Source organism: Chiloscyllium plagiosum, unplaced genomic scaffold (genome assembly GCF_037043375.1).
Source record: "Chiloscyllium plagiosum isolate Xiang-an unplaced genomic scaffold, Cpla_swu_hap1 HiC_scaffold_24, whole genome shotgun sequence".
In the NCBI taxonomy this organism is placed as follows: domain Eukaryota; kingdom Metazoa; phylum Chordata; class Chondrichthyes; order Orectolobiformes; family Hemiscylliidae; genus Chiloscyllium; species Chiloscyllium plagiosum.
The window spans coordinates 60,491,470-60,502,073 of record NW_028270162.1 but is presented as its reverse complement, the minus strand read 5'-3'; the positions used below and the strand labels follow the sequence as shown (position 1 = coordinate 60,502,073).

At 40.2% G+C, this 10,604-nt stretch overlaps 1 protein-coding gene across 2 annotated transcripts in view; it reads right to left on the bottom strand.

The window, feature by feature from the left end:
• Nucleotides 1–687: 687 nt before the first annotated feature.
• LOC122562431 (glutathione hydrolase 5 proenzyme-like) overlaps nucleotides 688–10,604 on the bottom strand; it is a 121,761-nt gene continuing 111,844 nt past the window's right edge. The window contains exon 12 of one of the 2 annotated variants that reach the window (XM_088000240.1): nucleotides 688–5,284. In XM_088000240.1, coding sequence (XP_087856366.1) covers nucleotides 5,135–5,284 — 150 coding nt within the window. In that variant the 3' untranslated portion in view covers nucleotides 688–5,134. Of the gene's footprint in view, nucleotides 5,285–5,954; nucleotides 10,467–10,604 lie in introns of those variants that run through there. The other variant, XM_088000241.1, reaches the window with a different exon arrangement.

Sequence of the window (10,604 nt, the reverse complement as noted above, 5' to 3'; positions counted from 1 at the left end):
TATTGTATTGTATTGTATTGTTTTATATTGTACTGTATGAATTGCTGGAGAAACTCAGCAGACCTGGCAAAATCTGTGGAGAAAAATAAGGAGGAAAATAAATTTTTTGTAATGCAAGGATTTTTTTTTTGACTCAAACTCCTGCTTTTGCTCTAACACCTCTCGTGATCAGCCTCAAGGAAAGTAACTGGGGTGGTAACATGATGGATATCAGTGCAAACCCCTGTGCCTGCCCCCATTGCAATTTTAAAACTCCGATCCCTGGTGAGTATTTGAACACTGTGCAAGAAAAAGGTGCAACTAACAGAGCCAAAGACTTCAACTTTTGTTTTTGCAAAATGAGGTCATAAATATACCAGAAACTGAAATGGTGCTGGGCAATATTTGTAATAAGTCAGTTTAATATGCAAATGTGAATCACTCAGCTGCTAATGAGTTTAAATCTTTGAGGAGAAAATGAGGTCTGCAGATGCTGGAGATCAGAGCTGAAAATGTGTTGCTGGAAAAGCGCAGGTCAGGCAGCATCCAAGGAGCAGGAGAATCGACGTTTCAGGCATAAGCCCTTCAGGAAACTGCTAATGAGTTTAACCCACAGAGAAATTTCATTGAACATATTGATGTATCAGTTACTAGTTCACTAATGTCATGTGGTGACGAAGTACTCAATACTTGCAGAAAATACAGAAATTTATAGATAAAATTCTTTATTGAATGTAAATAAGATACAAATGTTCATCATCCAAACTGGAATTATATACAAAAAAAACTATTAACACTCTGGCCGGTCTTAAACAATAACAAAAGCAGCACTGATACAGCAGTATTGGGTGATTAGATAGTCACAGTAACAATTCAGACTGAATAAATCACAGGAATAGTAAATGTCTATACAGTCTAAGCAATGAAATGTGTGTGTGAGAAAATTAATAACAAACACTTCAACTGTAACAAAAAATCTTTTTTTAACTCACATTGAACCTTTGTCGCAAAATAGTTCAGAATCTTCGGTTTCTGCTTCTAGTAAGCATATCATTGCACTTAACTATATATTTTGACACTTAATGAGACAGTGTGTAATATCCATTTGATCTGTGTGAAGAATCATACAATCAAATGACCCTGTGGGAGGCTGGATGCTGTTGCCATCATCGTTAGAAAATTATCTAACAGAGCACTGTTAATGTTCAAGTCAGGTGCAAGGTTCCTATTGTGTAAAACAAAACACCCTGTGGTCCTGCTTTGATTGTTTTTCCCTTTAAAGCAAAGCAGTGGAAATGTTTGAGATGAATTGGCTTATTCGAGAAGGGAAACATTGGATTTTAGAAAATCTCACCCAGTCGCTTTTTTATACTGAAAGGATAATCGCGTCAGGAGCCAGCAACTCTTTGGTGAAAATACTTGGCAGATTCTGTTGGGTCTGAACCATTAACTCTGTTTCTGTCTCCACAAATGCTGCTGGACCTGTTGAATATTTCCAGCATTTTGTGTTTTTATTTCAGATTTTCCGCATCTGCAATGTTTTAGACTTGTGTTAGCAGCTCCTTCTGAAAGAAAATGATAAAATACAAGCATTCTGCAGTACAAATAGAATATTTTCATGCTTGAATATGGTGATAATACTGGAACCATTATAGTTTATACCGTGGGCTAGTCACATTGGCCCCAATTTTGCAATCATAATGACAACAAAATAATCAACATTTGACACCTCTGAAAGCGACAGCAACATCTCAGGTCTGACATTTGCAGTTAGATGTAGAATGGAGAAATTGCTGTCAACGATTCTGTATTTCCCCATAAAGTATGCAGCTAATGTCCTCCTAAACCACAACCAAGTAGAAAATGCGAAATAATTAGCTGCATCTTGCCATTCCAGTAAAGTTCTTGCTGTGTCTTGTTGAGGAAGGAGTAACTGGTGTAACAGTGTCAAGTTACAGAATTAATGCTGAACAGGGTCATGGGGGTGGGAAGAGGTTTAAATCACTGCAGACCATTTAGAGGAGATATCAGCTTTTTACTCAAATGTCTAGATCTGAAACGCCCAACTGGAAAAGGTAGTTGAAAAGGTACTCGAGTTAAATGAAGGAATTATGAGGCAAAAAAGGTTTTGACCGTGATTGCCTTTAAAGAATAAAAGAACGAAAATGGGCTGAAATGGTCACACTGGATGCAAGCTTCTATAAGTACCAGTTAAGTAACTAGTTAAGTAACAGCTTGGTAAAAAATAAATTGACAGCACATACTCCCCATGTTTGTGTGGGTTTCCTTCCAAAGTCCAAAGATGTGTAGGTTTGGAGGATTGGCCTTGAGACATTGCCCATGTGCAGGCTCGGTGAATTTGCCCTGGGAAATGCAGAGCTCCAGGGACAACGTAGGGAGATGAGTCTGGGTGGCTCTTTGGAGAGTTGGTATGGAACCGATAGACAGAATGGCCTACTTCCACATTGTAGGGATTCTGTGACTTCGTGATATATCCATAATGTAGACCATTATATGTTTGAGATATTTTATAGTATGACCACTAGAGGGTGTCAAATCCACACAAATCTCAAAGAGGTGACTGACGATCTGAGCCCTGTGAAGGATTACTTCCACAGAACATTCTCCATTGTCGAAACCCTACATTTGCCCCATCCACACATCAAGTCCCAGCTTCCCAGCAGAGAAAGTACACTTAATAAGTAATCTGATCAAAGTTGAGGGCTAATTTCATAGAACATAGAACATTACAGTCCTTCAGCCCTCGATGTTGCACTGCCCTGTGGAACTAATCTGAAGCCCATTCAATGGAGTGAAAGCCTCTGTCTGCTGTTAAAGTGCTATGAGTCAAAAAGTGTGGTGCTGGAAAAGCACAGCTGGTCAGGCAGAATCCAAGGAGCAGGAGAGTTGATGTTTCAATGAAGAGCTTATACTCAAAGCGTTGACTCTCCTGCTCCTCGGATGCTGCCTGACTGGCTGCGCTTTTCCAGCACCACACCTTTTGACTCTGATCTCCAGCATCTGCAGTCCTCACTTTCTCCCTGTTGAAGTGCTATGTCATTTAGTTTGGTTAGTTTCCAACTAACTTCGAGTGGGTATGAGCTCTCTGCACAAAAACCACTTGTCTAACTGGCAGTGGCATTGACGGAAGTAGGAAGGTAGCTGGTGTGGGAAATGAACCATATTTCACTTATTCAGTGAAAGCAGGGTTAGTCTTGGGACAGGTCTGATCTGACAATGTCAAAAGAGTTTATTCCCCATCCTGTTTTTGATCATAGACTGCCCAATGCATTTGTCAAATGGAATATTTCATTCCAGTTTAAAACTCATTACCATAATAGGCATGCAAAAAGAAAATTACAGCTTGCGTTTGAATCTGAACAACGCTGATTTCAACATTTGAAACTCAATGTTGCATTGACCCATCCACAGTGACTACATCAGGGAAAGAAAAAGTTTTATATTCCTCAGGCCCCTGACAGTCAGGAATTCTGTTCCCCCACTGCCACACCCACCAAAAAGCCGGTAAAGCCCGGCAGGTGTTTTGTGTTTGGTTGGGTATTAATTGGCTCAGATAGGAACAAAAATTTCAATCTCGGGATGGATTCCTGTCTTGCAGAGCCACCCATCATCCTCAGTGGTTGACAGCTCTGTAGTCCCAGCAGTGGTCACAGCCTGAAGCTGAGGAGCAAATGAAGGCTGGGGAGTCCCATAACTCCAGTGTATCGGCAGCCCTAGAGAGGGGAAGGTGGGGAGGTTTAAAGAGGATGGATATCACCCATAAGAGTTGCCTCTGAGGTACATTACAGCCTTCAAAAGTAGGCTCTGCTCCATTTGTCTCCTTGCTTAAGTAAAGGTAGGCAATGAAAGCTGTAGAGGTGCCCACTCCTGTGGAGCCAGGCAGGTAAAATATTGGTAGGAGGAAGACCGAGCACTCAACTGGTCTTTCATTGGGAGACAGGTTGGATGCAGACAGTAGGCAGCCCTCACTACATTGTACTGGGCCAACCCATCTCTACCAATTCCAAACACCCAGTGCTGGATCATTCAAATCTAACCCATGAGAAAGCCTTTGTGACATACAGATTAGTCATACACAAACTCATCAATCGAAGCATCAGAGTAGACTAATTGACATTAGATTATCACAGATCATACTGGTTAAATCCAAATTTACCACTTCAGCTGGATTCCAATCCCACCAATAATTGCTGATTTTAGAGAGATAACATTATTGCAGTTACATAGTAAACTCAGCTTCGACCTCTCTTAACAATCTACAACGTAATGCAGTCCTGGCGTCCAGACACATGGTTCAATCTAGCCCAAGAGGTTAGTCTGCTCCAGTTTAAGGGGTAACTCCAGTGTTAATCCAGAGCTTCACAGTATTATCCTACAGTTGTTCCCATAATTACCTTACACTGAGTGCATGTACTTAACAGCAAAATGCTACGAGATGGATTTGGTTGTTTTAAGATTGACAAATCTTTTCCCTCCCAATAAAATATGCATCATTCCAACTGTGGTTTTAATATGTAACTAGGATTGTTAAAGGAAGCAGGTCCTATTAATATGCACTACTTTAAAGCTAAATATGTAATACACAAAGTTACTATCTCTTGCACCACTGAGTGTCAATCTCTGACTAACTTACATTGCACTCTGATTTGTGATGTAGAACAACCCTGGTCCCATCTTTTTCAACAACTTCCTTCTAATTTACCAATTAAAAAGTCAAGGAGAAAGTGAGGCCTGCAGATGCTGGAGATCAGAGCTGAAAATGTGTTGCTGGAAAAGCACAGCAGGTCAGGCAGCATCCAAGGACCAGGAGAATCGACGTTTCGGGCATGAGACCTTCTTCAGGAATTCTCATGCCCGAAACGTCGATTCTCCTGCTCAATTAAAAATTCAGCTTGGTTCATTTCAAATTCATTGTCCAAAAAGCTCAGGATTCACTAGGCGTTCTGGTTACCAGATGATCAACGTTGCACGTTTCTGAGCAAGTTGACATTTTATCTTACTGACCAAATGGTAGATGCAGTCTCGCTTTCCCACACTGTCTGGCACAGATGCTAGGATAGAAAGTCAAACACTACATCTTTGTTGTCAGCGGAAGTCTTCAGCTTTATCTGGGGTGACCTCCAGACCTGTAGTGCTAGTAGCCAGCAGATTTTCCAAATTTCCTGTCATCTGACACTGCTTCGATGCAGACTTGATCTTTAAATATTCCTTGAATAACAGATGGCAGCTTAATCGCAGAGTCACTGACATCATGGTTCTTCTCCTTCAACGCTTCAATGACAGTCTGCCCAGTAAAATAAACAAACATTTTAAATAACAATGCAAAAGCCTTATTTTCGGATCATTTGTTCTTGGCAAAAGGGATCCCTAGCATATTGGGAAACCTGCACACACGGGGGACATAGGAATGTATTTCACTCACATTGTGTGGAAATAACATGGTTGTGAGGATGGGGATTTAAAATGCAGTAGGACTGTCATTATGAGGGACAATCTACAGCCCTTAGGGGTGGGGAAGGGGGTGGTTGCACATCCTCTATTCTGAGTCTAAGACGAACTTGACTCCAAGGCCAAGACCCTATCCATCATGTTGATTGTGAAATGTCTCCCCAAAATTACAAGTCTGGCCATCGATTATATCATTTTCAAAATTTGAAGGAGCAGGTTTTGGGACAGTCCTAGGTTAATGCATGTGCGGTTCACATTAAAATGTCTCCATTGAAACCCCAAACTTTGGTATTCCTGCTGTTTGGAATCTGTGTGCACAGATCAGACTTTTTTGGTGCAGGTCTGTTTCATTTAAAGTTAAAAATCACACAACACCAGGTTATAGTCCAACAGGTGGTGAAGGAGCGTCGCTCCGAAAGCAAGTGTGCTTCCAGGTTATAGTCCAACAGGTTTAATTGGAAGCACACTAGCTTTCGGAACAATTAAACCTGTTGGACTATAACCTGGTGTTGTGTGATTTTTAACTTTGTACACCCCAGTCCAACACCGGCATCTCCAAATCATGTTTCATCTAATTTATTTTGGACAGTGAAATATATCCATTATCATGTTTAGAATTTGGATTTTAAAATAAAGGCAGATAGATTTTAATTAGTTCTGGAAAGGTTTGTTTTTACAAAGATCAGAAAGTCAATTTGTAATAGTGATCTAAATAAATCTAAAAAGGCATATGACTTCAGCCAAGTGCCTAACAGACCCCTCTAGAGTTAATGGTTGAATGCTTACACTCTTGGGTTTGTTACTGTCAAAGTAAGCACATTATATAAATGATTTGAATGTGAATATAGGAGGTATGGTTAGTAAGTTTGCAGATGGCACCAAACTTGGTGATATAGTGCTTTAATATAGAGCGATAAACATGTACAGCGTAGAAATGGATCCTTTGGTCCAACACATCCATGCCAACCAAATATTTTACATTATTCTATTCCCGTTTGCCAGCATTTTGGTCTATATCCCTCTAAACCCTTCCTATTATAACACCCATCCAGGTGCAAAGAAAGTTACCTCAGAATACAACAGGGCCTTGATCAGATGGGCTAATGGGCTGAGGAGTGGCAGATAGATTTTAAATTAGATAAATGTGAGGTGCCGCATTCTGTAGCGCAAAATCAAGGCAGGACTCATACATTTAATGGTAAGGTCCTGGTGAGTGTTGCTGAATAAAGAGATGTTGGGATGTGGGTTCATAGTTTCTTGAAAGCGGAGTCGCAGGTAGCCGGGGTAGTGAAGAAGGCATTTGCCTTTATTGGTCGGTGCATTGAGATATGAGTTGTGAGGTCATGGCGTGCCTTGACAGGACATTGGTTAGGCCACTTTTGGAATACTGGTCTCTCTGCTATCGGAAAAATGAAAGGGCTCTGAAAAGGTTGACAAGGATGTTGCCGGGGTTGGTGGGTTTGAGCAACAGGGAGAGGCTGGGGCTATTTTCCCTTCAGAGTCACGGATGAGGGGTGACCTTATAGAAATCATGAGGGGCATATACAGGTGAGCCTAAAACTAGAGGGCATAGGTTTAAGGTGAGATGGGAAAGATTGAAAAGAGATCTATGTGGCAACCTTCTTTACGCAGAGAGTGGTACGTGTATGGAATGAGCTGCCAGAGGAAATGGTGGAGGCTGGTACAATTTAGAAGGCATCTGGATGGGTATATGAATAGGAAGGGTTTGGAGGGGTATGGGCCGGGTGCTGGCAGGTGGGACTACATTCATGTAGAATATCTGGGCAACACGGATAAGTTAGATCGAAGGATAAGTTAGATCGAAGGTCTGTTTCCACATTGTACAGCTTTATGATTCGACAGTAAAGCAATTTGTTTTGTTTCAACTACAGAACAGGAGGCTCAAAGTTCTTTCAGACGAATCCAGAGTTCAATTCAGAAGAAAAAAGCGGTTTCTCCTCACTGGAGAGCCAAGGATTTCCCCCAGTTCAGTTCAGAGGAAGCAGCCACCTCAGCTGGAGTAGCTTCCATTCTGTGCAGCTTTCAAACTGGGAGAGTTTGGATAAAAATCCTCAAGTTGTCAGAGCTGAGAAAGTATAGGCCATCAGAATTGTGAGAGTTCATGCCATCAAACTGGGAAAGGAATTGTTTAAAACTGAATGTTTCCGTGGTCCTAAGGAAAAGAAACTTTAAAACGTCAATTAAATAAAAATTTTAAAAGCTGGGATATTTCTCTGGGGACAAAGGATGGCATTGGGAAACAAGCTGAAACTTTATTTTCATGCATGCATTAAGATTTTTTGAACTGTTATATGTATGAGGTAGAGGTGCCAGTGTTGGACTGGGGCGGACAAAGTTAAAAATCACACAACACCAGTTATAGTCCAACAGGTTTATTTGGAAGCACTAGCTTTTGGAGCACTGCTCCTTCATCATGTAGATGTAGAATGGGGTCATAAGACACAGAAATTATAGCAAATGATCGCAGTGTCATGCAATTGAAATAATGTATTGAGCAAACTTAGATTGCTGTGAAGTCTTTAATCTTTTAGAATGGGCTGCAGGTAACAGTTCATTAATGTGTAAATCCTAGAACTTCTTTTAAATCACTTTCTCGAGATAACTTAAGGTTTTATTAAAAAAAGGTGACATCTCAGCTCAGACAATGCATTAACAGCATGAGGTTAAAGTCTGTCTGTATCCCAGTCTTGAGTTTATTTCCAAAGTGGAATTTACAAAATGTTACATGGATTGACTGCCTGCAGATTGTGCACCTTTGGAGCAAAATAAAATGGGTCTGCAAATATAATTCTGCAAATGCAAATTCACCCCATAGATTTATATGTGTGTCACGCGCGCACATGTAAGTCTAATGAGTTAACGGCACAAATACAGATTAATGGGTATGATCTTACAGCCATTACATAGAAATCGTTAAAAGGAGATCAGAGCTAGGAACAAAGTAATCTGGAGTTTTTGACTTTTAGAGAGGCCAGGCAGAATGCTAAGGGTGGTGGGCAGCATTGTTCGTACGGGATGAAACAAATATGATAACAAGAAATGATTTTGAATCAAAACGTGTAGAATCCGTATGGATGGTGACAAGAAATAAAAAAGGGAAAGAAGACACTGGTAGGAGTCATCTATAAGTCTACCTAACAGTAGAGTAAATGAGCAGATTATGATGGCATGTAATAAAGAGTTTAATCTTAATTAGATTGGCATTTTCGGACTGGCAGAGGTAACCAGGATGAAGAATTCATACAGTGTGTCAGGACAATTTTCTGCAACAATGCATTGTGGATACAATCAAGGATTAGGTTATTTTGAATCTGATGATGTATATTGAGAAAGGTTAAATAAGTGATGTCAGAGTAAAAGATCCCCTAGGAAACACACTGACCTTAACATGGTACAATTTAGCATTCAATTTTAGAGGGCGGGCTGGCTGGAATGAATTGGGGAGAGCAGTTTAGCAGCAAAGATGGGAGAGGAACAGTGGGGGACAGACATTTAACATAATTGTCATGTCTCAACAGCAAATTTATCGCAGAGAGGAAGAAGACCATAAGCCAACCATTGTTAACCAGCGAAGGTCAATGTAGCATCATATTGAAATCAAAAACATATGATCTGGCCGGGATTAGTAGTAAACCAGAGGATTGTGAAAGATCTAAAAATTAACTGAAAGATGACCAAAAAGAAGATAAACTTTGAAGGTAAACATTCAAGTAATATAAAAAGAGGCAGACAAGATCTTCTTTAAATATAGCAAAAGGAAGAAAGAAACTAACATGAGCGTATCCAGCAAGACTGAGGAAATGGCAGAGGAGTTGAATACATGCACTGAATCAGTCTTCACATTAGAACACACTAACAGCATTCCATAGTAATCAAGGAGCAAAAGGAGGAGAGGAAATAAATACAATAATTATCACTGGAGAACTGGTACTAGGAAAACTAATGGGGCTAACCTGAGATGCATCCTGGGATATTAAAGGAAGTAGTCACAGAGATAGTAAATGAACTGGTAGGAATGGTCCAAGTATCCAGAGGATTGGAAAACTTTCAATCTAACGTCTTTATTTAAAAATGGAAGGAGACAAAAAAAAGGTAACTATACACCAGCTTGCTAAACATATGTTATTGGGAAATTGTGAGAGTTTACTATAGCAGAGCATTCAGAAATACATCATATAATCAAGCAGAATCAGCCTGGCTTCATGAAGAGGAAACCATGCCTGACAAATTCACTCGAATTCTTTGAGGTGGTAACAAGCAGGATAGATAAAGGGAAAGCAGTCAATATTATATATTCGAATTTCATTTTCTAAGGTATCATTGAGCAACTTAATAAGAGCCCATGGTGTTGAAAGTAGTATAATAGGATCGGTAGAGGGTTGGCTAACCAATAGAAGATAGAGTGTTGGGAAAAGGGGGAATTTTGAGGATACCAACTAGTGGTGTGCCACAGCGGTTGGTGCTGAGACTACGAAATAAATGAAGAAGGAACAAGAGTGCACCACTCAGCTCTTCACCATGCTCTACCATTCGATAAGATCATGGCTCATCTAATTTTAACCTCGACTCTCCATGCCTGCATGTCCCTGATAATGTTTCATTCCCTTGATCATAAAGAATCTATTTGTGCCATAAAAATATATTTACAGTGCATAATAATGACTTGATTAAGGAAAGTGAATATACTTTCATTTAGCCAAGTTTGCAGATGACACTAAAATAGTTGGGAGCGCAAGTGCTGAGGATGACACAGAGTCTGCACAGGAATAGAGACAGTTTAAGTAAATGGGCAAACACATGCAGATGGAATATAATGTGGGAAAATGTGAGGTTTTGCACTTTGGCCAAGAATGGAAAAGCTGAAAATCATTTACTAGGAAAGACTATAGAAAGCTACAGCACAGAGAGGTCTGGTAATCCTTGCGGATGAATCACAAAACGCTCGCATCCAAATTTACTGGGTATTGTGGACGTCAAATAGAATGTTCGCCTTCATTCTAAAGAAAATGGAGTATAGAAATAGAGAAAACAAAACAGTACAACATTCAGACTACAGCTTGAAAATGGCAATTAGTTTTAGATCGCTTATCTTTGGAAAGATATTTGGAGGCAGTCTGGAGAAGGTTCAATGGGCT